This window comes from Centrocercus urophasianus, unplaced genomic scaffold, assembly GCF_019232065.1.
Source record: "Centrocercus urophasianus isolate 14NV4802_14NV808 unplaced genomic scaffold, USGS_Curo_1.0 seq_13, whole genome shotgun sequence".
Lineage (NCBI taxonomy): Eukaryota > Metazoa > Chordata > Aves > Galliformes > Phasianidae > Centrocercus > Centrocercus urophasianus.
In genome coordinates, this window is record NW_024884475.1 from 29,456,338 (window position 1) to 29,482,772 (window position 26,435).

The 26,435-nt window shown below is 38.3% G+C and overlaps 1 protein-coding gene across 7 annotated transcripts in view; it reads left to right on the forward strand.

Moving 5' to 3' along the window:
* The window catches only part of SLC39A8 (solute carrier family 39 member 8), a 114,957-nt gene that overhangs the window by 22,473 nt on the left and 66,049 nt on the right, over nt 1-26,435 (forward strand). For 3 of the 7 annotated variants that reach the window (XR_006167541.1, XR_006167542.1, XM_042811426.1), the window contains exons 1-7: nt 7,846-8,025; nt 13,877-14,045; nt 18,192-18,361; nt 18,893-19,015; nt 20,210-20,377; nt 24,069-24,276; nt 24,833-25,017. Coding sequence is in view for 4 of the 7 variants with exons in the window: in XM_042811426.1 (XP_042667360.1) it covers nt 7,846-8,025; nt 13,877-14,045; nt 18,192-18,361; nt 18,893-19,015; nt 20,210-20,377; nt 24,069-24,276; nt 24,833-25,017 (1,203 nt within the window). In the remaining 3 variants the exon portion in view is untranslated. Of the gene's footprint in view, nt 1-338; nt 454-7,142; nt 7,179-7,845; nt 8,026-13,876; nt 14,046-15,433; nt 15,498-18,191; nt 18,362-18,892; nt 19,016-20,209; nt 20,378-24,068; nt 24,277-24,832; nt 25,018-25,807; nt 25,934-26,435 lie in introns of those variants that run through there. The other 4 variants (XM_042811429.1, XR_006167543.1, XM_042811428.1 and 1 more) reach the window with 4 other exon arrangements.

The window sequence follows — 26,435 nt, forward strand, 5'->3', positions numbered from 1 at the left end:
CTTTGTTGTAGTTTTTTTTTTTTTTTAATAATATAAATAATGACATGACTTTCAGCTTTCAATTCACTCACCAGAAAATACTCCATAATAAAAAGTATGGAGAGGAAGCTAGATGCAAGGGACCCAGGAAGTATTGCCCTTGAATGGCCTCCTTAGTGTCCTCTCTCTTGTCAAAAGGCGGTGGCATAAAGCACTAAGAATGACTTATTTCTCCAGCTGCATCTTCCTCCGCCCCTTGTACTCTCAGGACAAGGAGGTTTTGTTTGAATTTTAAACACTCTCATGTTACTAACGAGTCAAGTGAAAACTTTCCTCTCTCTGTTCTTCATTATAAGCAGAAAAGAAAATAACATGCCTGAGAAAATGAAAGTACTGAGATGCAAGTATCTAAGTACAGAGTCACAATGTTTATGTAGTTGATGCTGTGATGGAATTTCTTCTCCATAAGCAAAGGTAAGTATTCTCACCATTAGACGATCTGCATTGCGTTCGTTATTTATTACATTATTTATTTATTACATTATTACATTATTTATTATAGTTATTAAACCTAGCTAGATATAAGTGAATCCATTTTGAATTTGTGTTGTGCATTTGTCACTCATCTTGAACTGCGCCATTATTTTCCATTTTTCACTATTTCATTTTTCATTTTTTCATTGCAACAAATATTTTCAACACTTTAGTGAAGAAAAAATATGATGATAAAATGCCAGTAAAGTACTCTTGCAGAATGAAGCATGTATGACATTGCTTGGTAATATAAGGGTTTAGAAAATTCCTAAAATATCACAAAATTGGCAATTTTACAATGCAAAACCTGTGCATTTCGTTGTTTTTTTAATAATATAATGTCAGATACTTCAATAATGTAGTTCAAAGTCTAAGTTTAGAACTTGAAAGTGCTGCAAGATATGCCAGTACAAGGAAATTTATCTGCTCTTAACAATGCTCTCTCTACATCTTAACAAAATACACTATGTTAGCCCAGCTGTAATGGGCACCATAGGAAAAAAAAACTGGCTGTTTTTGCTCTCTTAAACATTTCTGTTTCTGAGAGCCCCTGATATTACTGGTTTGTGTGAGATTATTTTAGATTTGTCAAACAGCATCTGGGTGGCTATGCTGGAACTTGGTATCATATTTCTTATTGTGCTCTGGTGGAGATGATAAAAGCACAAAAACATCAGGATGTAGGACCACAGCAGAGATCCATTTTTAAATTCTTCTTGCAGTGCAGAAATTCCTCTTCCTTGTGCCTTCCCACTCCCAAACAGAAATAATTATCTCACGCTTTCCAAATCCTTCCCTTCCTATTCCTTCCGTGCTGTGAAATCCAAAGATCATGTTCTAATGCTCTGCGTTAGCTGGTCTTTGGAAGAAAACTTGTCTGGCCTCTCTGCAGTTGCTGCTTGACCTGATAACAGCTATTTCTGTTGTGTGTCAGTTTTGCCACACATCAAATCGTATGCCTACTGTTTATCTCACAGTTGTCAGTGATGAATGCAACCGTAGAAATGACGTCATTTAAAAGTCTAGGTCAGTTAGGGAGCATCATCTCTTACCTGTGTTTAGTGATTGTTGCTAGAAATAGGAGGTGCTTGTGCTTCTCCCACATTACTGTTGATTCTATTGTCAGCCAATGTTTAACCTGGTTTCTTACCTCCACACAACAAAACTACAGCATGTCCTTAAGTAATAGGTCTTTTTACATCCTGAAGTGAATTATTTTAAAAACGCAATCTTAGTATGGTGCTTAATATAGATCTCAAATTTGGTCTCATCTTTTGTGCTTCTCTCATTTAGAAATTTAATCCTATAGACTTCACTGCCTTCTTGAACAGTGATTACACAAAGCTTTTCTGTAGGGGCTGGTGTGAAGTATGAGTTAACACAGGATTCTGTGCACTTGTTTGTATTTAAATCATTGTTCTTAACTATTTCTGAGCAGCGCTTTCCCAATCTTTAAAAATAAATGTAGTATTGCCTTTACTAACAGAGTTTTTTTTGGTCAGATCTTCACATTCAACTCCATTGTCCTGAGATCCTCAGATGGAGGTCATTTTTGAGGTGCCTTCTGCTGCTAAACTATTACTTCAGTTGCACTTTTGTGACGTCTGAAACTGTGCTAACCTACAGGGATTAGATGGTGAATCTTTCTTTCCTAAAGAACCATAAGCAACAGCCAGCAACTATGTTAGGAATTTCAACAACTCTGTCAAGCAGTAAACTGCGGGTTATCTACTTTCTCACTGCTTATGCTGTGCTCTTCTATTGCATGGTGGTTTACACTCACCCTCCAAAGTGAATCATTGCTAGGACAGTTGCCTAAGACCATTTTTTTTAACTTGCTTTCTTACACTTAGTGGTACTTGCTCAGAAAGTTTTTTAGTTCTTCCTGCATGTGTGCTAAAAAATATCTTTACCACCCTTTAAGTCTTAAGATCAGTTCATGCCTGTATGGTTTGACAGCTGCACAGGTGGATTTAGAGAGTCCATTTCCTTATCTATAGCAGTCATCTGCTTCTGAAGCTTAAGGCCTATAAACATTTTGTATCCACTGGTGTACCTCACAAGCTCATAAACACAGGGAATAAAGTGACCTGAACTCTTATATTTCCTTACTCCTTGCTGGACATGCTTGAGAGGAAACCTTTTATATGCTATGAAGCAAATAGGCTGTGGAGTTTTCTTAATTCTCCACGTACAAATTACTTTTCTAATTCATTCTCTGTCTGCTTTGCCAGAGTCTCTTCTGTTTTCTACCAGAAGAGCATAAATGGACCCAAAGGATAAACATAGTGTTTGATCTTCTGAAACCTTTGAAATTGTTAACTGGCTTAAATTGTTGTGTTAGTTAACTGTTAACTGTTAAATCCTCCACAGGATTTTAGGTTTAGGATAAGGAACCAATGTGAGAATCGAATTGTAAAATTGTCGATTATCACATACTTCTTCAGCCATCTTTGCTACCAGTAGTATTGGTATTGATATAGTTCTTTGATTTCTTTTGTGATTTTTTTTTTTTTTTCATCTGACCTTAAGTTGTAAATTCCTAAGTCTTTTTTCTTCTAAATCTTTAACTTGCTCAGGAAATGTGCTCCTACTAGATGTTTGCATAGTGTTATCCTGTAGCTCTTTCAATACTCTGTTCCATGACTGATTGTGAGTATACCTTAAAGGGTTGTGGTGGGTTTTTTGTTTGATTGTAATGCCTTTTTTTAAGGATTGAGACACTCAATTCCATGTTTGAGATGTGATAAACAAAACCAGTGGTTCCATGCAGACACACATGCTACAACATCCAACTCTAGCACTAAATAAAACTTATAAAAACGAGTGTGCCATGACAAAGTTACCTTAGAAATTCTAACATAAACAGTATGCTGTTTATGCCACTGTACACGTGCACAACTTTCCTCTGGTGATAGAATGCTAAGCGAATATATGAATTTTCTTTCCTCTCATACTTTGCTCAACTGAGGGAAATGACTTGCAAAATAAAGGATTGGGGGAAAGGTGAACACTAAAACACTCTTTAATTAGAAAAGGAAAGGAGAAACTAGTGTATTAAGATAGCCCAACAACTACTTGTAACTGGAAGTTTAGTTGCCTTCCTGAGAAACCCTAACAAAGGGGGTTGTTTGCTTTGCTGTTGTTTTTTTCCTTCAATGAATTCTCATGGAGTCTAGAACAAGCTGGTACAGAATTAAAATCTATTTATTGATTTTTGTGTGTGACTGTGAATGAGATATTTGTTCTGCACTTCTGCTCAAATTGCTGAAGGAAGACCCAGCATCAGCATTATCTTTTGACAGTGCTCACTCCTCTCCAGTGATTTTCTAGCACATGTTCACCAGCTCAGTTAAATCCCTGAAGTCAGATGCATTCATGCCCTAAGTGAAAGTGAACAGAATGTTGGAAACAGTAAGAGCTCTCTGTTTCACTGAGCTGTGTTTATTTGCTTTGTAGATGACTAGTATTCTAAAACAATGGAAGTACACAAGGTTTTCCTATAAATTATCTCATTGTATAATATTCTAAATACCTCTCTTGTGTTTACGCACACTTGTATTTAATTAGATATAAATGGAAATGTATTCCACAGTTGTGTGGACTAAATCCACAGTAATTCATACACATGGTGCTTCAGGTTTCCATAATCTAAAGATTAAAAGAAACTGCCTCAGTTTGGCCTTGTTGTATTAGAGGCTTCACCTTGGCACATACTTGGTGAGCTTGCCTACAGGCAAGCTTCTACCTAACTTTCAGACTTATATTTAAGGAGTAGTTCGATAGCTACTGAATTTGTAAGTTACAGGTCTATACTTACTAAAAAGTGGAGATGGCACTTGGCCATGTCAAAACAAAAAAATTTGGGTTGACACTAGAAGTATTACATGTTATTTTATTGCTATACCTCAATTCCATAAAACAGTCATGACCTTATGCTAATCTCTGATTTGTCTATGAGGCATGGGATGTTACATATAGTTGCTGTGATTATTGGAGTCATCTTGGCCATGCTGAATATGAACAAATAGAACTGCTGAGAGATCACATAAAGAAAAATATTTTTGGGGAAAAAATGTGTTGGAGGTGTCAGTCTAATATTTTTAAGTATCTATCTAGATACTTTGAAATATCTATGGCCATACATCATCTCATTTGAGAAAGTGCAGTTACAGGATATCATTTTTAGTCCTACTTAAGTAGCTAATCCAACAAAGAGAGAAAAGGGGTGCAAACAGTAATGCAAGGAATGAGTGTGTCAGTCTTACCTGCCAAACTATGGGATTATGACTGCTGTTTTCAAGTAGATTATTTCAATTGGTTTGAATGAAAATGGACACAGAAGATTCTTCTCACTTTGAGAAAAGAAAGTAAGAAGATCACAAATCACGCTAGCTTTGATGTGAAGCTACAGCTTTACTGAATTTCTGAAAACAAAGCCAATTCAAAGAGGATTTGGCCCTTCAGGAGATCAGGGAAGCTGACTGACATCTTGAGCACTGCCAGTCACCATCTGCTGCACTGGCACCTGGTGCTGGTTTACATTTGATAGTAACGTTACACAGGTGTGAACAGAGTGGGAAGCAAAACAATGGTGAATCAGGACCGTGAAGTACTGTTGGGAAATATTTGTTTCACACTGTACCAAAAAAATTGTTCTAGCTGTTTGAGAGAGTTTGGCTCTGTGACAATTTGGCTAGGCCTTATCAGGCTCGAGATGAGCAAAGATCGGACTTCCTGATTGATTCTGTACGTCACAGGACTACATAAAAAGTCTGAAGTAATCCTTCAAATGCTATATAAACAATTGGGAAAGTACATGACCTCAGGTCTTGTAAGATGGCACTTAGGGCCATGGTTCAGTAGGCATGGTGGTGATAGGTTGATGGTTGGACTTGGTGACCTTAGAGGTCTTTTCGAGCCTTAATGATTCAATTATTCTTGCAATCTTTTTCAGTAATGACCAGTTTAGGAACCCTTTTTTTCTTTTCAAGTAAAGCAGTACGAATGCATCATTCCTTGAGGAAAAGTGTTGGCTGTCTCTCAAAAATAGGGTAGGATTTTCATTCTGTAGAGGATCAGCAACAGAGAATAATTCTGAATGGAATTATCCAGCAATTCCTTGAACTTTTCAGCATTATGCAAATATGAGTAAGAATGAATGCAAATCTGAATTTGCTTAATTACACTAATTTAAATAATCCTTTATATTTCTGATTTAAAAGGAAGTCCTTGAAAATTAAATCAATTTTGAAATTAACTCTTTGGCCCTGCACTACAGGGCACTGACAAATCAGGCACCAGCACCTTGTTTTGATGTAGCTGCTTTAGCCAATGTGCTCGTTTCCAGTTTATCTACTGTTCATAGGGAACACTTCGATATAGAGGCTTTCAAATTTCAGAATGTCTTCAATAATTAACTATGATTAGGGCTGTGCCTAGGAATAGACACACTCGATTATGGTTTAGAAGGACCCACTTCACGTAATGAAAGAAGAATCAGAGAGTCATAGAATCACAAGGTTGGAAAGGACCTACTAGATCATCTACTCCAACCGTCCTCCCATTACCATTGCTACCACAAGCTCCTAAACCATATGTCACAGCTCCTCATCCAGACCCTTCTTGAACACTGCCAGGGATGGCGACTCCACCACCTCCCTGGGCAGCCATTCTACAGCGCCTGACCACTCTCTGAGAGAAAAAGTTTTTCCTAATATCTAATCTGAATCTGGCACAACTTGTGGCAGTTTCCTCAGGTCCTGTTTGTTGCCTGTGAGAAGAGGCCAAACCCCTCCTCATCACAACCTCCCTTCAGGAAGTTGTAGAGTATAATAAAGTCTCCTCTGAGCCTCCTCTTCTCTGGATTGAACAATCCCAGCTCCCTCAGCCGCTCCTCATAAGGTTTGTGCTCCAGACCCCTCACCAGTTTCGTTGCCCTTCTCTGGACACGTTCCAGGGCCTCAATGTCTTTCTTATAGTGAGGGGTCCAAAACTGAACACAATACTCAAGGTGTGGCCTCACCAGTGCTGAGTACAGGGGGATGATCACCTCCCTGCTCCTGCTGGCCACACTATGTTGTGATTCCCTTCATAGCAGAAGAAAACTTGTGTTGATTTTTCTTGAAGTTATCAAAAATGCACATACATGTAAGCAGAGCCATGGATAGGGTGGAGTATCTCCATCCACTCCTGTTGGTTCCGCTAAGGCACATGGGCACTGTAATTCTGAACAATGGGCAGCTGGGCTGGAGTAGAGGCTGTGTAAACCTCCACCTGCCAACCCCCAGGGAGGCATGAAAGTGCCTCATCTGCTCAGGCTCTGTAATTCAGAAAGAATTTAAGTTTTCCAATAGCAGAATTTCTGTGGTTGTTGCACTCTGGATCTTTCTGGTAGTTGGTTATACTTCTTATTTATTTTTTCCTCAGTTGATTGTTTGTGCGTTGTGATATGAAATTTGTGAATCATTCATCCAAATTAGCATAAGTGCTGGTGAAATATCTTAACCATGCTTGCATCACAGTGCTGATTCCCTGCTGGTTCTCTACCTGCTTGGCGCACTGTGTGAATACTGGGCTTGGAAAATTTGGAATCAGGGATAGTGTCAGCATATCCAGTTCAGCATGTCTCTACAGAGGTCCTAATGAGAATCTGCTTTAAAAAGGTAACTTTAAAACACATATCCCCGCAGTGAGCAGTGCCAATTCAAAGAGAGCACGTGAAATTCTGTAGCAGGGAGTTACAGAGCAACCTGCACGATTTGTCCAGCTGCAGCTGCTCGGCCGCTGTCCTGCCGCACGAGGACTCGTATCTTGGGTGACGGACTCGGGAATACCCCTGCTTCCCTCGTTTGTTCGCTCGGAAGGCCTCGTGGAACCGCGGATGAAGCTCCGCTATAGAGGCGCGCTGACGGAGCCGAGCTGCCGGGCGCCGCCGCGCCGTGTTCCAAGGTCCGGGTGCCTCGGCCGCCGGGACAGCGCGGCCGGGACCGTGCGGCGGGGCCAGACGTGGAGCTGGACCTTGGCCTGCGGGCTCCTCGCGGCTGTCCGCGGGACCCCGGCGGCAGTGACGGCCCCGCTCCCTGCCGGCAGGTGCGCGCTGGGGAGCGCCTGGCTAGCCTAGAGACTGCACATAGGGCGCTTCGGCGAGGCCGCTCTGCCCCGGAGCTCGTGCCCGACGGCTCCGCGCCGAAGCCGGCGGTGTCGCGGATAAGCGCCGCGCCGGGGCCGCCCCGTTTCCCCACTACGCCCCACGGGGAGGGGCCGCCGCCTCCCACGCCCCGCCGGGCCGCCGAAGGGCCGCGCTCCGGCCACACTCGCCGTGGCGCGGAGATGCTCGCGGGGGCAGCGGTGCGGGGCAGCCCGGCGGCGACCTTCGCCGAGGACGTGCTGCGCGTTTTCGGGAGCAACCGGAGCCTGTCGGCCGGGCAGCTCTCGGCGTTACTGAGCCGGCTGGGAGCCGCGCCCGCGTTGAGCGCCGTGCTGCCGCTGCCCCACCTGCACCACAACCAGGTACGGGTACCGCCGCGAGGGCCGGGCTGCAGCGCGGCCAGGGTTCCGGCTCGGAGCCTTCGTGGTTCCTCGTGGGGAGGAAGGAAGGGAGGGGAGGAGGGAGCAAAGGTCCGCGGCGGGACAGCCGCTGCCGTCCGTCAGGGGCTGCTGCGCGCTGCCCTCGAGGTCGGCTCCACCTGGCGTTTGGCGTGGGCAAACGGCCCGTGAGAATCTGCTGGAGTATTCCTCCGGGTCTTATGTAAGCACAACTTCGGGACGTGTTAACGTGAAGCTGTAGTGTGAAAGCAAAGACTTGGTCGCCACTTGCGTGAAGAAACTTTCAGAAACTTCCACATCTTTTGTCTAAAGGGAGTGCAGAGCGTGCGTTCATCAGTTCATCTACTGAAATCACCGTGTAAAACCGTGTTTAATGTATTGACAGAATATTACTGGAATACTGATCCCTTTTCATGAAATTATTCATTCTGTGTAGTGCCTCCATACAAAATTCAGGCAGTGTTGTTACTTTTAATTTCCTATCTGTGTACTGTCTGAGAATACCTGAGTTTCCCTGAAGGGGAATCCTTAGGCTGCTGGAGATGTCCTTACGAAAGCAAAGCAGTGGTGGCTGTTTGCTCTGGTTTGGTTCAACGCAGCAAGAAACAGAGGAGGTACTTTTCTGAGGACCGCGAGACTCTTTTTTGTGCTTGGAGCAGAAGCTCCTTTGCTTGCTCAGCAATGGAGACAAACCTTGGATAAACTCAATTTGTTTTAGAATCAGTGTGATTCTGATGTCTTTTCTTTGACCAGGGATTTAATTTGAAGTTAATGCCACTGAAATCAACATAGTATTCAGTATAAGTGTGGTAGTATTTCTCAGAGTCACTGCTTCTATTTCAAATTTAATAAATAAACACCGTTCCAACACGGTGTATTAAAAAATGTGTATAATCATTTCCTGCCACACATGCTAAATATGAGTTTGCAGTGTTAAATACAGTCGTGAAAAGGATCTTTCTTTAGAAGGGCTTAAAAATGAGTAGATTCCTTAGTGGTTCCTTCAGGTTTTCCCTCTGCAAAAAGCACGTAGCCCTCGTACACAGACTACAGAGAGAAAAAAATACTTATTACTGCCAACACTCATAAATCATTTGAAGCTTAACTGAAACAGTCGTTTTCTTTTAAACAGACCTGTTTTAATTGTGTCCTTTTTGAAAAATATCTAGGGTGCCGTACTGAAATGTGTATCCTTTTTTGATAAGTTACTTGTATTCCTTCTTAAAATTGACTTTTCAGCCATTTAAGCAAGTGCATTTAACGTCTTGGTTCTTGATCCTTCAAGGGTGTTAAGTACATCAGTGGCTTTGTTCAGTGCTGTTATTTCAGTTATTTCAGTAACTCGTGTGACCATTTTTGACACTGTGACTCAAACTTTGTGATTTCAAGCTTATTATTTTGAGTACCCACTGATTTTGGAAAAAAAAAAAAAAAACAACACCAAAACCAGAAAGCGGCCTAATCGAGGTTTGTGTGTTGTAAGGCACCAGAGGCCCAAACTCTACTGAATTTCAATGGAGAAAAATAAGTACTTCTGGAGAGTGAATCGTGTATTTTTCAGGCAGGCTGGGTCATCTACTGAGGTTGGAAAGATATCTGACTGTAGGAGGAGACGAGGATTATCTTAGACTTTCAGTTCCTAACTTCAGTGTCCAGAGTTAGTGGGATGACTCCAGGTCCTTTCTTTCAGTGAAGATAACACACCCGTGCTATCAATAGCCCCTCATCCAAACCTGAGGTCATTTATAGTGGAGAGCAGATCAGTAAGGGACAGTGACAGAACCCCTCAAAAACTGACAGGAAGGAACAGCCTCTATTAGTATTGTCCTTTTATTCCAGGTTGATTTGAGAAGACAAGAGGAAAAAATGTTTTAATTTGTTAATGATGGGGTTTTGAAAATAAACTTATGTAAAACTTTGTAGGCATGTATAGTAATTTACATTGTGTGATGTCCAATATGACACTTTTTTTGTGTAATTGCATCATGCCAGACTACCCTCCTCTCCTTCCAACCCCCCTTTATTCTATATTCTATTTATTCTTTATTCTATTTTTTGGGGTAGTCAGTAGGTGCTAAAATCATAGTTGGACTGTTCTAAAATTGTATTTATGCAGCTTTTATGTTGCACCTGAATATTGTCTTAATGCAATTTATTTTATCTTTAAAACAAAACTTTGGACAAAATAAAGTATAAATCATTATTGACATTAGTGTTCTGATATTGTGTATTTTTACCTGAAAATGAATCAGAACAGTAAGTTTGATGTTTTGGATAAAGTAGAACAAGGCTGGTATCTGCTATTATTTCATTTATTTTGGTAATGTTTGCTAGTTTGCTAGTACTTCTTGAAAGAAGAATGAATGTCCTGACTGTGCGTGTGGCTTATGGTCTTGATTCATCACCACGATCTGATGTTGCCTGGCCAGTGAGAAGATAAATAGGCTTTTTTGTTCTACTCTATACATGTCTTACTTACTAGAAAATTTCCAGTGAATTTCAGCGTTCATGGACATTTTTCAGCTCCCCACATAAACAGCTACCTTGAATGTGTGTATGAAATCCCCAAAGCACACAAATGTATTCAGGTAGCTTCATATGGTTGGACTTTCTTACTGAGAGCTGCTTAGTGAATGCATGATCATCTCCTAGTATCCAGTTCTCACCTGTGATGTGTGACAAAAAAATCTAGCCTAGTATTTAACCTGTTAACATCTAGAAACTGCAGTGACTGGTTGCTGTTGGATATCTCAGTGCTTCACATGTGGAATGCTACAGATAAAGGTAAAGCAAAGATAAGAACACATCAGAAAATCAGAAAGGGGAATGAAATGTTTACAAGATGGTTGGCATTATAGCATTCTTTTATTTATTCTCCTGTTAAAAGGCACTTTGCATTATTTTTGTCTGAGCAATTATCTCATTCTTTCCTGTAAATAATGTGGTGATCTGGTGTCTGCTTTTTTTGTTATAGATATGTGCTATGCTGGTGTGAAGAGACTGTAGGAAAGTGAACATCACTTTATTTCATTTACAGTCTTAAAAGAAAATCCTGTATTGGTCAGTTCAGAGACATGGTCAGTTATGCTGTATCCTCTTTGAAGCTGTGAGTTAAAGACTAGGTAACAGTCACATTACAGCCAGTCATCTCACTTTTAGCACCATGACAAGGCTTACTGAATAGCCAGGGACAGGCATGATGGTAGACTTATTGAGCCAGGACATCATCCTCAGTCCTCTATTCGATGAGGATAAATCATATTTCTGCTGAGATTACCTGTCAGTCTTACAAAATAAATAGCTTGAGTTTTTACAGTAATGTGATTGTCTTAATGTATTTATCCTCCAAAGATAAATACAGTTTTGCAGTGTGCAAACACAAGTTGCTCCAATTCAAGACTTCCAAGTGATTGAATCTTTTAATTAGTCTCTTAATTGTGTCTGTGAACTCACACAAGCTTGCGTTTCAGCCCTTGGATGAATGTAGGAGTTGCTGAGAAGATGAGGTGACTCATAACAATGAATCGTTTGCAGGAGTTGTTATCATCTGGGTTTGTCCCTGATCAAAATAATAATAGTAATTAAATAAAATGCTGTTTCTTGCCCTTGCATAAAAGCGCTCTTGTCCAATGAAATTTCTCATTTCTTTGTAAGCCACAAGTTTACTAATTCATGCTTGTCAAATTGATATTTTTTTGCTCCAACAAAAATATTTGTTTGTTTTCCTTTGTAAACTAGTATTAACATACTAGTATTTAAAATTACTAGTCATCCATTCTATATTTCTAGGAAAGAGATATTTAACTATTTTTGAGGTAGCTACATCATGAACCTCAGTGCACACTGGCTTGTTTTTCTAACAGCCATTCACTGCAGCCTTCCACAAATGGCTCTTCAACTAGCTGATAATACTAGAAGCACAGTATAGTAACTATTCCTATAGACCACAACTATCCTCTCTTTGTATCGTACTGGGAATATTACTCATATATTCCGCATTATTTCATAATGCAGATTTAAGGGTAAAATGATTAAATGCAGTATAGAAAGCCTCAGAAGTTCAGCTACTGAGCTGTAAAAAAAACTTGTCTTCAGTGATGATTTCTCTGTGCAGCAGTTCCTCTGAGACTAAATGGGTCAACATGCTTTAAAACAAACAAACAAACAAAAAAATTAGACGGGGTCATTCAAGAAGAAGGGCAGAAACATTCTGGATATAATTTGCCTGAAGTCGCTTGAATTGGCCCAAAGGTTTTCCTCTCAGCTAAACAAGAAATAATCACATGAAAATGATATGTGCATACCTTTCACCTTTTGGACAATGTTAGGAAAACATTTTTTAATGGAAATGGAGGCAGCTCTGTTGAAATAAGTGAGTTGTAGTTACTTTGGCTCGTCTCCAGAATAAATTTGCTTTATGAATAATCCTGAATTACTGGAGAAGTGCAGGGGAGACTGTATAGAGTAGGGAGTGACCACTGGTAATTTGTTAAGGCTTCCGATACTCTCTACACTTGCAGTGACACTGAGATACGCTACAGAGCATGCTGTGTGCTGAATTGATGTCTCATATTGAAAGAAAGCACTTTTTGTCTTGAGACTCATCCTTAATATGTGTATATTGTACACTAGCATGTTAAATTACTTTAGTTTGCAGCCAAAAAAAAAAATAAAGCTGTGTGTTTATTGATCATTGCCAGAGAATGTGAATATGAATAAGTGGAAATCATTAGATGAAAGTCTTTAGTGGTATGGAACATTTAATGTGAAAGTGCTCTTTTTTTCCCCATAAATATGTGTTTTAAGTATTTTATTGTTATTTAAGTATTTTATCTTTTTGGTTGAAAATAACCAAGAGAAGGACCAGGCCTAGTTTAGCACAACTATGCACATTTATCTTTGGCCATTAGGTACTGTGGTGTCCTGAGCCGAAGGCAAAGTGAAGATCCAAAGTAGCAGTGGATTTCACTGGAGTATGGGATGGTTTTACAAAACAGTGGTTGTTGTTAATAGTTGTTGCCTATAAAATTAATGAAAAGTCTTTAATGCTGTTAACGTTTGGGCTGTTCTAGAACGGTTAATTTGAGGAAATAATATGAGACATTTCTGTGAGGTAGAAGCAGTCATTTATAGGAGTAAGCAGTCACTGAATTACCAATCCTTTTCTGATGCTATTCCATCGCTAAGATTTTTAACTGTGTCTGGTCTGTTCTTAAATTTAATTATTTTGTAATTACATGGGATTTAAATTATGTTGAGGCTATACTAACAAATATATCGTAACATTTGTCTGCCCTGATTCACGGCACGTAATATTTGCAAACATAAATGTAAAACTTGTTTCACTTATTTTAAGTTATCTTAAAATACCTAAATTTCCTTCTGCTTCACATTAAGCAGTTGCCATGTTTTCATGAGCAGTGTGCAAAGAGTGTGTACACTACTTTGAAAATATGTTGGAGTGTTTTTACATCATAATTCTTGGGTTTCTGAAGGAGGGAAGATTTAGGTTGGATGTTAGGGGGAAGTTCTTTACAAGGAGAGTGGTTAGGCCCTGGAACGGGCTGCCCAGGGAGGTTGTGGATGCCCCGTCCTTGGATGTGTTCAAGGCCCGATTGGACGGGGTCCTGGGCAACCTGATCTGAATGTGTGTGTTTGGTGGCCCTGCTAGGCAGGGGGGTTGGAACTACATGATCCTTGAGGTCCCTTCCAACCCGGGTGATTCTGTGATTCTGTGATTCTGTGATTCTGTTTCTCTGTGGATGGCTTTCTTTATTTTTATTATTTATATTGCCAAAAATCCTTTTTGTTGCAGTGCCTGACTGGAGAGGAAATTTTTTCTTTGCATGGAATACCAAACAACAGTCACATATCAAATTCAGACTTCTCTACAGTATGTCCTGCTGTTTTGCAACAGTTAATTTTTCACCCGTGTGATCATCAGGAAAATTCTGTGGATGCATCTAGACCACATTCTTTACAAGGTTAGTTATTTCATTGATACTCTGATTAGATTGCATGGAACCTAAGGCATGGTGAAAAAAAAACCAAAAACATAATAGAGAAGAACCAATTAGTTGACAAAATCTCTCATTCCATTGGTAAGGACCAAATGTGTGACATCCAAATTCATTGTTCTTGGGGACTAGATGTAAAAGATGAGATGTCGAATGAGCATGTGCCAAATGAGAATATTTATTAGCAGAGGTACTGCAACGTTTTTCATAACTTTCAAAATACCAGCATTAGTAACATTTCAATTGGTATAAATAATTATAAATAATGTAATGTTTTTTAGGAATTACTGATCATTCCTAAAACTCACCTGTTTCTGTGAATAATAAGAACTACATTTGATTAATCACTAGCATTGTGGCATTGATTTATCATGATTGTTTTAGATTATTTATATCTTATGAGGGCACATTTTCAGGAAGCTTTTAGTATCTGCACCATAGCGTAGTGGGATCTGTTTTTTTTGTTTGTTTGTTTTGTTGGTTTTTTTTTTTTTTTTTTTTTTTTTGTTTTTGTTGTTTTTTTTTTTTTGGTACTGTTTGTTTGTTTAGTTATTTATTGTTGGGAGGCACTGTTTGGATAGGTTGTGTGCAGAAGGCTTGATATCTAGTTGATCATGTAAGGCATGTAGACCACCACTCCTATTTTTCTTTTATCCGGATGGCTCAGAAGCAGTGTCCAGTAGACAGATAAGCAAGGCAGTGTTTTCTCTGCCCCTCCCTTGCCTGCAGCTCAAGAAATCTGCAAGGCCCATGCTTAGAGTTTTTAAAAACCACAAGTATGTGAGACTGTGACAGGGAAATTCACAGAAAGATCCAGAGCCAAAAGTAGGCTTTAATGCATGTATATCCTCTGTAGACTTATGTGTTGCCCCCCATCCCCGCCCCAGGAAAAAATGAATCTGTATTGTGGCAATATTGAGAGCAGTTGATTTCTACTACTGTCCATCATGCAAAATTCACAAGGCATATTTCCAGTTGTGCTTCTGAGTTTTCTGCTTAGGGACTCTCATGCATTTTAAGAATATCCAAAGTATGAACAGATAAGGCATACAGAAGAAATGAATTCAGTAAACTTCATGGGGCAGCTACTTGCATTAAAGAGGTGTTGCATAAGCAAACTAGAAGTTAAAAGACAGTGTATAGTGTATCATTTTTCCTTGGGCTTTGTGTATCTAATATCTAACCTAGCTGAAACACTTGTTTCCTCCTACCCTTTCTCACCCCTCTGAAGTGTGATAGGGAGTGGTATGGAACAGCATGAAATAGCTATAAACGTCCAAGGCTAATTGCTATTCTGTGCAATCCTCTTGGCTTTTTAAAAAGTCTTTCACACCCTTATTTCCTCTTCTTTTTAGGAAATTGCTCATGAGGAGCCTGAGCCTGCCTCAGGAAGGCCTAGAGCAAGGGTCCCCGCTTCTTGTAAGGAATAATACTGAGCACTGGAGTTTTGAGGGGGACTTACTCTCCTGCTGCCTATTTTTTTGATTTCTCTTGGTTTGGCATCTGAGTACTCTCTTTGTTGGGGCTGGAGTTCTAGAGACATTGAGTGGTTGATGGCAAAAACTGTCCATGTCACAGTATCAGGGTGGACTGTGCTTCAGTGCTCTGCTCTGTTACATGATCTCAGACAAACCTGTTTTCCAGGGAGTATTCACTCATGGAAGGCTTAGTGTGGATAGAGTCCTAGTGAATAAAAACCATTTTAAGAGAATGGTGCATACATGGTATGGTGTTATAATACAGCAGTAAAGCAATTTTGACAGCATTGGTTATCTTGGAATCTTATCACTCTCTCCCTGCTCCCCCCCCATCAGTTTGCAGTATTTTCTTTAAAGTAACAATTCCCATAATAGTATAATCATGGGGTAATATAGTAATAGTAATAAATCAATATGTTAAATTCCAAAGCAAATGGGGAACAAAAGGGAATAATGACAAAAGGGGCAATGGGAATAATTCATACCAGTGGATTAGACTATATCTCTACTTGCAAACACAGATTCTTTTTGTACCTTGAGACATCTCCTGCAGCATTAAGCATACAGTGTGATGACAGGTATTTCATTTACTGCATATACTTCATGTTAAGTGTCTCAGTACATGTGGCTGTTCTGAACAAGCAATGCCAGCATGAGTGTTAGACCATACTTTGGAAAAGCATGTAATATTGTGGGAACTTTCAGAATTTGGCAATACCCAGTTTTTCTGTGCTTGCTTTTAAGCTCCATTCTTCTGCTGTTTTGGCATCCTCTGTTTTACACACACAATTTGTGAACTTATCCTCTTTAGTTGTAGAAAGTGATTTGTAGTGACAGGTTTTTTAAATCATAATTTGTGAAACTTGTTCTAATGTCCTGTGTCTAGTGAAGTAATTTGGGCATGTAACCTAAATTCTTTATATCCAAAAAAGATTTTATTTGTTTTTAGTTTTGTTAACTCAGTTTAAAATGTGTATTTTTCTCAGGAAAAATATGTAGGAATTGTTATTGTCTTAAAATGAGAGACTTGCTCTTCTATAGTAATCCCAAATGGCGGTGTGTGATTCATAATGACACTTATTTATTATAGATTTGATTTCTAAAAGACGTTTACAAGCTTGACTGTCCTGTATTGCAATGGGAGTGAAGCTCCTGTGCAGCTTAGTGAATCTAACTGCATCTAATGGTCTATTTATCCCTCTCTATCTCCTTCTCTCTAAAACGTGGCAAGTGAATATTTTGCTTGGCACTGACGTACCTCTTGCAAATGCTTTGAATGCTTCTAGTGCTGTCCTTCCTGTTCTTTACACAATATGAAATTCATCACATACAGAAATTGTATCTCTGTGCAAACGATGTGTAGCAATCCCAGTTGCAGGTGATGAACCTGGTCTAGTGTGTTTGCTAATCTAGTGTTACAGGAAAGTTGGGCTGCAGATGTCAATCTGATCTGTTTGTTTCTGCTATGTAGAAAGGAATTTATGGTTACTTTTCTACGTACATATGGCAAAACTTATAATGAGGCTATTATATTGATGCAGCTTTTTGGATTATACCAAACTGTTCTTGTATGTCCACCATTGTGTTGGCTTTGATTGTAATTTGTGGTTGATTTTTAAAAACAAACTCTTTGTCCGTGTGCATATCTTTGTATTTCTGTGGTTTCACTTGAGGCAGCATTGTAGACTTTCTCAGTGCAACCCTTAAGGCTTCTTTGTACTCACAGGGACTTGAGATAGAACTGGGTAAAACTGTAGCTACACAGAAACAAAATGTTTTGATGCTATTAAAAAAAACCAGCAAAACTCCTGCAACCTACAGGTCAGACACTAAAATAATTACAAGCCCTAGTGTCTGAACTCAGAAAATCTGAAACTATGCATATGGTGAAGGAAGCTAAATGATGGCCAAACCAGGTGCATTTGCTGCTTCTTAAAGATTTTTCTCCTGGTGTCCATCTTTTTGAACATAGAACAACTTCTTTATATGCATTCATTTCTCTATTGTAATAATCACTGTTATTAGGTATTTACCATCTTGCATGTCTAATAAGTAGTGATGGACTTTGTTTTCAGCAAAGCAGAAGCTCCCCCCTTTTGAATGATGGGAAAAGGAGGAATGTCAGGAACAACACATTACCACCTCAGGGTGATCTGAAGGAATCATTTTTTATCAGGAAGGACTTTTGGCTCTTGTACAACCAAGACGGCAGATTTTCTATCTAGAACTTTTTTATGGAAATGACAGTTAGATCTAACCCTGGGACTAGCAAGATTTTGCATCTTAAGACAATGTTACTTTGACTGTTGACTTAAACCCAAGTTTTTAATCTTCACTGACTGTAAAGAGATCTGATTTACTCCAGCAGATATTGTATATCCCAGATATTAGCCCAATTTCAGTTTTTAGTATGGTAGTCCCAGACAATATGTCCATGTATTTCCCTTCTGTGGGTATATGCCTTAAATATCTGTGCTTTTATAATTTTTATCTTTATAAAGTATAATTGCAAGTAGCAAACAATTACCTTTTCCCAATTCAACATCAATTCAGATGTTATATAAAATCACAAGCAGCCCAAAGTGAATTTTATACTAACTTTTTAAATATTTCTGTGTTTGTTTTCTATCCACAGTTTGGGGATTTGGGTTCCTAGCTGTGACTATCATTAACTTGGCATCACTTCTGGGATTTATTTTAACTCCTCTCTTAAAGAAGTCTTATTTCCCTAAGATTTTAACCTACTTTGTGGGCTTGGCCGTCGGTACTCTCTTTTCTAATGCAATCTTCCAGCTCATTCCAGAGGTAAGCAAGGAAAATCTTTACTTTTTTGTATGATAGTTTCCAAAGTGTATTAATTCTAAAAGCATGCTGCAGTGGTCTTCTGAGAGTATAGGTTGAAGTCTCCAGAGGGTTGTGGTTGGCCATCAGTGACACTAGCTTCCCTCTCTGTCTGGGTGGGCAGAGCCATCAAGATCCATGTGTTCCTGTGACCTGGGGAAGACCAAGGGTTATTTTGCCTCTAGACAGAAAGAGGAATGGATTGGATAAAGTTCTAATGGTCTTAAATTTGTTCCAAATTAGACCTCCTAATTTTGCAGTTAACTACTACATCCTGCATGTAAAATTCTGCTGTATTAAAACTCTGCTGGTATTTAATCCATATTGAAAAAAAAATCTAGAAGGATCAGGATTTTTCATGATTTCTGCCTCATTGAAACTTGTGGCTGGTAGAAAGACTGTATTTTTGTAGAGTATTTGTGTATTGTGGGGGAAATTGTTATGGAAATGTACTAAGATTCCAGTCTAATTTGCATTGCTTTTATCTTCTGTTAGGCATTTGGATTTGATTCCCATGTAGATAACTACATTGAGAAAGCAGTTGCTGTATTTGGAGGATTCTATATTCTCTTCTTTGTGGAAAGGATTCTTAAAGTGATACTAAAAATCTATAATCAGGTAACAAAAAGCTAAGTGTGCAAGCTTTACCTTAAAGTAAATGTTATTTTTTATGAGCTTCTCGATAGCTTGATAAGATGTGGGATTTTTTTTTTTTCCTGAGGATTTCAGCATTACTGAGTGTTCTGATGCATCTGTTTTAAATCCATATGGAGATGTAAAGCAATCTCACTTTTTTGAGGAAGTTACAAGCAGAGCTGGAAATAGAATCCAGGTGTGTGTGTGTGTTTGTGTGTGTGTGTGTGTGTGTGTGTGTGTGTGTGGTCTGATGTCACTGGTATATGCTCTAGCTGCCTTCAAAGGCCAAATCTGCAGTATGCTAGCTAAACATCAGAAGAAAAAAAGTGGAAATATGTAAAAGTTGAAGAGAGTGGAGTATCCCTCTGGAGCTCCTGTCCGGGCAGGACATATCACTGTAACATATGTATCTTATTCATCTGTAAAGTTCAATTTGTTTGTGCTGACAGTTTGTGAATCTCACCTGCAGTGACTAGCTCTGTGTTCCGCTGTGCTCTGGTACACAAACCTGCGTTAGTGGCACTGCAGTTATCTAAGTACTACACAACATCTGCTTTCTACCCATATGTCAGAGTACTTTATTTCTGTGTGCACACATGGATGAGACTGAATTTGTATCAGAGAAAGGCCTCTCAAACTTTTTGGACTCTAATCATGTCTTGCCAAGAAAACTGTCTTCTGTAGCTACTCTTACATCGGTCTGGGTCTTTGCTCTCAAACCGATCATGCTATTGAAAATAACAGGGACCCAGTTGTACCTTGTTTGCAATGGCTATATGAAAAATGGGAAAAAATAATTTGCACTTTATTTTTAGTAACAGCTCTACTTTGTAAGCAGCTGTGAATAACTAGCAAATGTTGATACTAATGGTGAAGGCATTTGGTTTTGAAAGGCTCTACATAAAGGTATAACAGTGAAAAAATTTCACAGGTGTTTGAGGAGTTTTCTGGCTAGCTGAAAGTAAGAAATATATTGGGAACCTAAATAAATTTGGAGTTCATCTAAAATTTTAAATATTAAATGATTTATTGCTGCTCATTTAAACATTTACTTGGTATTTGAAAGCAAAGTAACACAAATATGAAATGCCCAGTGCATTTTCTTTTAAGGTCTATATTTCTTTGTTATTTCACTTTTTATTTAATAAGCTACCTATTTATTTATTTGTCATCCAGCCTGGCCATAACGACTTAGAAAATGGTGAACAGAATCAATCTAAGGATAAGACTAGTCCCTCCAAACCACCATCATCCAGCAATGGAGTGACTTGTTACGCAAATTCAGCCATCGTAGAGAGCAATGGAAATTTTGGTTTTGACAGCATTAGTGTTGTCTCAGCACAGGTATGAAAATTATCTGTTTTATTCCTACCTATTATATAAGCATATATGAGGAAGAGAGGGAGTATGAATTTTTATTACTTATGTGAAGTTTTTCTACATTTTTAGATTATAGCTTGCTTGAGCCCTAATAAAAATGCATGGGTTTTCTGGGGGCAAACTTAGGAAAGCTGAACAATGCATTCAATTAGTAACCAACTCAAAAAGGTAGTAGATATCAGTGTGAGGGCAGATAGGACAGAGATAAATGTTTAATCAGTTAATTCTGTTGATTTTGGTTTTGTTGTTACTGATTTGTTTAAAGTGTGTTTTATTGCTACATGACCCATATTATGTTTCTGACAGCATATAACGTTAAGTTTGAGAACTTGGTTTCTCTGAATCAATGATTTATGAGGAAAACTGGTACAACAACTGTCGTGCTGGTTGTGCTTAATCCAGTATATTTAGGTACTGTAGGGATTACGGAAGCATCGTAGGTTGAGACAGTAGCTGTTCCTCCTGATTTAAATATTATTTTTTTTCAGATTTGTTGTTCTATACTTCTGTGTTTGTTTCTGTACTACAAATATAACCTCCTTCTGTCTGAGAAGAAAATGATAGCAGGAAGGAAACGTTGGTGAACTTCATTATTCTTTTCCTTGTGCACAGAGGAGCAGTACTGCCCCTTATTTAAAAAAAGCAGCAAACAAACAAAAACAAAATGGAAAATTATAGCAACAACAGTAAGATGGCTGAGACAGATTTTTCACTGCAAAGATTTCTGGTTTACTGCCTGTGCTCTTCACAAGGTAGCGCAGTAGGATAGGTCAGCATCAAATTTTACATGCTTTTGATACGTAGGGATCCACTTGGGATATATAAATTATATTCATAATAGAATTTGACTGTCCTCTTAATCCGAAGCTCAAGAAAGGGGGCAAACACAATATATGGTAACTTTTACAACAGTAACTTTTCTTAACGTGCTTCACAGACTGGTTGCTGAAAATGCCTGTAGTCCCAAGCATGTAACATTAGACGTGTATAATAAAACTTTATGGTGACTTTTATTTATGTCCTCTGGGCAATTTCAGGGTTTCTTGATCCTGCTGGCAGTCCCAGAGGATGCTAAGGGATATCTATGGAAGATATTTTAAGCAGAGAGGTATTGCTCTGTCCTAACTGCTATTGGATCTTCTGCTAACGTGCAGAATGTTACTCTTGTTCTACAAGATTTTAACAAATTGAGATTCTGACTTATGTCTGGGGGAGTCACAGATTCTTTAGAAATAGCAATTGTAACCTGTTGAGATAACATAAGATAAAATAAGAGAGTCTCTATATCGTTTCTCAAGTTTAGAAACAAAGAAGAGACCATTGCTTCGAAAGTTAAAAAAAAAAAAAAAAAAAAAGGCAAAAAATATCAAAGTCAGCTTTGGTTTACCATAAATTGTGGTAATCCAAACAATACAGAACTGTGCTAATAATTAATAAAAGTCAGACCTGATAGATCTGTTGGGTGTTCCTGAGCTCCTTAGCTGGCATCTCTTCTGTGGCATCTTCTGAGCTACCATGACAAAGAGGGAACATTACTGCAGAGACAGACACTGTTCATTTTTGCCTTTAATGCCCTCATATTTGTATGGTAAATTTATCAGTAGTCTGCCTTGAGCATTTAGAATATGTATTAGTCATTTGTCTATTTCTATTGGACATATAATCTAGTAAAGTTCAGAACGTAAACCCAGATGAGCAATGTCCTTGTACTTTATATGATTTACAAAAGAAATCCTGTCGTTATCTGAAATAGATTACAGGCAAGAATTGTACTTCAGAGCTTCACAGTAAATAGCAGACAGACACATATGCATATAACAGAAGTCCCTCCAAATCTGAGTCATGGTTTTTAAGCTACTGTTGTCTCTAAAGTTTAAAAGATTGGAGCAAAAAAGTAGTTTTAGAATTAAATCAAGGCTTCTATCCTAATTTAATTGCAGTTACTGTAAAAAAAAAGTAAAAGAAACTCCATAGATAACCCAAATATCAGCTCATGTCTGAAGTCATTTCAGTTCTTGATGAGTTCTACAGCTAACTCTTAACATCTTCTTACCCAATGTTCATTTTCTTCATAGAGGCATAAAAAGTTCAGTGTGTATATTCACAAAGTATTTATTTTAACAGAAAAGTCCTTGAGATCAGATTTTTATATTTGTCATAAATATGTATGCAAGGACTTGGAGTTTAATTGGAATTCTCACCTGTGCAACTGGCAGAAGAAAATGAGTTCTTTATGTAATTCTTGGCTAAGCTTGTTATGCCTCTACAGCCCAAAGAGAAATATAGACATACGCATCGTTTCTACTGTGTTTCAATTTGCAGGGAAGCTCCATGTTTTTTTAAGCCATTTTTCATTTCAAATCATAAAATATAAATCTGGGACTTGTTATGCACTGAATAGAAGTTATAACTGTGCTTTATGGCATTTGTTCCATTTCTTAACCGAGGCTTTATTAGCTACAAATTCCAAGTAGTGCAATACACATGTAACTTGGAAATCCTGATCTGAACTTTCATCCTGTCCCAAGGCAGCTGCTACATAGAAGGATGCATAAGAACAGAGTGGGCAAAGTATGAGACAGACCTCATTGCTCTGTCATTAAAGATATTGAAAGCATTCATTAATTATTATATTTCCATTAAGTTCAAACTTCAGTTGTGTGGTAGCATTATTATTTGATTTGACAAAGATAAAACAATTTCCATATTTGCAAGTCCTTTTTTTTCCCCTGAATACTATGTTTGAAAATATAATGTAACTGCAATATATGTATGTACAGAAGTTTATTGAAATGGATAATTAGAATTTTTTTTAGCAAAGATTATTTATTTGTGCTCCCAACTGAAATGGCATTTCCTTTATCTTCATCAAGTGTTTCATTACTTCATGATGTCAGATATATAAATTGCTTCCACTTCTGGGAGGAATGATTGAGAGCCCTGGGGTGTATATGCATTGCAGTTTTATGTCAGCCAGTTGTTTTCATGTTATGAGACTTCAACTTGCACAATCAGAAGTAGGCACTGATGTTCTTATTAAACATGAAACTTGTAAAAACTGATTTTGATAGCTGGACTTGACTATCATCAATCAAAATTAGAAATAAAATTAGCAGGCTATCTGGATACGTGTCAAGGTTCCTGCTTAGCTAGCTGGCTGATACTGACTGGTGATGGATGCATCTGTCTCTAAGAACATGATATGCTGGCAGCAGCATGTAGTTGGTCCAGGTCTGTTTTAGGTAGGAAATACAGATACTCCCAATTGCAGTGGTCAGATCCTTCCTGTTGTATGCACTTAATAGAGGTGGCTGAGGAAGCTGTGAAGATCTTTATCAATCCTTGGCAATCTCTTATTTTGAGCACAGTTTCCAGAGACGCATTCAGACACTGTGATCTGGATTTTTTTCTGTCTCAGACGAGGGTATTCAGATAAAGCTGTAGAGTTGGGTGATCAGGCCTTTCACTAAACTGTTGAAACAGAAAATGTTTGCTGCTGTTACCTATGCTGCCTTCTTCTTAGACCAAGTATTCTGGTATCCTTATATACTAGTGCTTTATTTTATGCTCAGCATTCATTTAAAGCCAGAAGTGTGTCTCATTGGCTTCTTTATTCACTGTTTCATGTAATTAGTTTATTGTGCTGATTTTCCAGGAAGAAGCAATCCAGGGCAGTTTGTGTAAATGTCTTGGTGGGCGCCCGCTGTCAAAGATTGGAACCATTGCTTGGATGGTAACACTGAGTGATGCTGTACATAATTTCTTAGATGGTTTGGCAATCGGTGCTTCTTTCACTTTGTCTCTGTTTCAAGGACTTAGTACCTCCATAGCCATCTTGTGTGAAGAGTTTCCTCATGAACTGGGTAAGAAATGTATTGATTTCTGTGGTAACCACCAGCGTGGGAAAGTTACGCTTGCCAAAACTTGGCATAGATTGAACAGAAATTTAGACAATTTAATGGAAAACATGCTTATCAAAGTATCTTCCCAAGTACCAAAATACATATCTATTGCAGGAAGTTCTTGAATGCAGCTGGATGGAAGCTGGGAATGAATATTAGAACGATGAATCACAGAAAGGTTGGAGTTGGAAGGGACCCCAAAGGTCATCTAGTTCCAAGCCACCTGCTACAGAGAGGAATATTATTCACACATGCCATCCTGTGCATGGGTTTTTTTTTCTTCTTTTTTCTTTATGGCTAGTCCCATATTCTCAGAATCTTAGCTAAGTTCTGCATCACCTAATTGCTTTAGACTGTTTTGGTTATCTTAGTATTGAAGAAAATTGAATGAAAGAAAAACAGCAGTGGATTATAAGTTGTATACAAATGTTTTTTTCTTAATTCCTTTTAAATCAGAAAACAGTTTTTTTTTGCTGAAGATGGTTTTCTCTTTTTTCATTTCTTTTTTCTCTTGCAGGGGATTTTGTCATCTTGCTTAATGCCGGAATGAGCATTCGACAGGCTCTGTTTTTCAACTTTCTGTCTGCGTGTTCCTGTTACATTGGGATGGCTCTTGGGATATTAGTAGGCAACAACTTCGCTCCTACCATCATTTTTGCTGTAGCTGGTGGAATGTTCCTGTACATCTCTCTGGCAGATATGGTAAGAAAGAATTTCATTTTTTCAGTTATTTAATTTTCTTCAAGAAAACAAAGACTTCAAAAGCAATCTCTCTGAAGGAAATTAGTATTCTGTCTCTTTCATGCCAGAATCATCGACTTCTTGTTATTAGATGTTAAATAATCAATTATGACCTTAAGTGGAGGTGCACAAATAATTATGCTTATTCATTAAATGCGAAAGTCTTTGATTTCACAACTAGGGCTGGCCAAACTGTTACTGAAAAGGAATTTTAAATAAGGGAAAGCTTTTCATGAACTTGGGTAGTTTTTGTAAAAGAATGAAAAAATATATATATATATATGTATATATATATATATATATATATATATATTTTCAGCATTTTAAAGAGTTTTGATTATTAAATTAATCACTTGCCTCTTTGGAAGGCATCTTCTAAAAAAAAAAGGAAAAAAAATAGGTTAACAAAATTAAACTAAATATTTTGTTTAGAGTTGAGTTAATAACAGAGGGTTTTATAAGTATTTCTTGGAGTTAAATAAACAATATAAATAGTTCCTTTATTAAATTTGCAGTACCTTAACTACTAATGCTTTTTATTTAGCTTCACTCAGCTATCATGAATCGTAGTGTACTCAAGTATGATATTCAGAACTCATGGCATAAATATAGTGTGGCTCAATTTAAAATTATTATTATTAAATCTGTTGAAGTAGGTAACATTCTTTTCTTTATATGTATTGCTCTGCATGCTTTCTTTCTTTACCTTCTCCTCCAACATCTTCTTTCCTGCTTCTCTTTCATTTTCTAGGTTTATGGATTGTATCACCTATCTGACTTTTCTTCCCTCTGACAAGTCTGAATTTTTTTGCACGGGATCTGGCTTTCCACTTTCTGTTACGATTTTCACACACTTCTGTTCTGCTTGTAGAAGCAGGTAGGATTAACAAAAATGTCTTATCTACTTTCTTTTCTTTTTCCTGTTCTTTTCCATCTTGAACAGAGGCACAGTCTAGCTTCCACGTTAGTAAAATCATCACATGATGAAGCTGAGGGTGTGTGACAATGTGTTCACTGAGGTGTGTGAGTACAAATGGCATGAAGCTAATCTGGTTTCTTGCCTCTTGTGCAAGAGGAACGCAACACAGAGCTCTTGATTGATTTCTGGGAAGGTTTAGCCACTTCTCCCTTACCTTAATCTGTTCTTCAAGAATTGCACTGTGCCTTCAATAGTTCTTTTTGCCTTATGAGATGAAGGAAAGATAAGACATCTGAGTCATCCCAACAGAAGGCTTCTGAAACTAAACTTCAGAGTCGTTTTGCATTCCAGCTGTACTATCAGCACAGCAGGAAGAGATTTTGAACTTTGACAAGCATTGAGTAGTCAAAAACACAATTGACCTTATTTGCAACAAACAGGTAACCTGAATTGCCCCCCT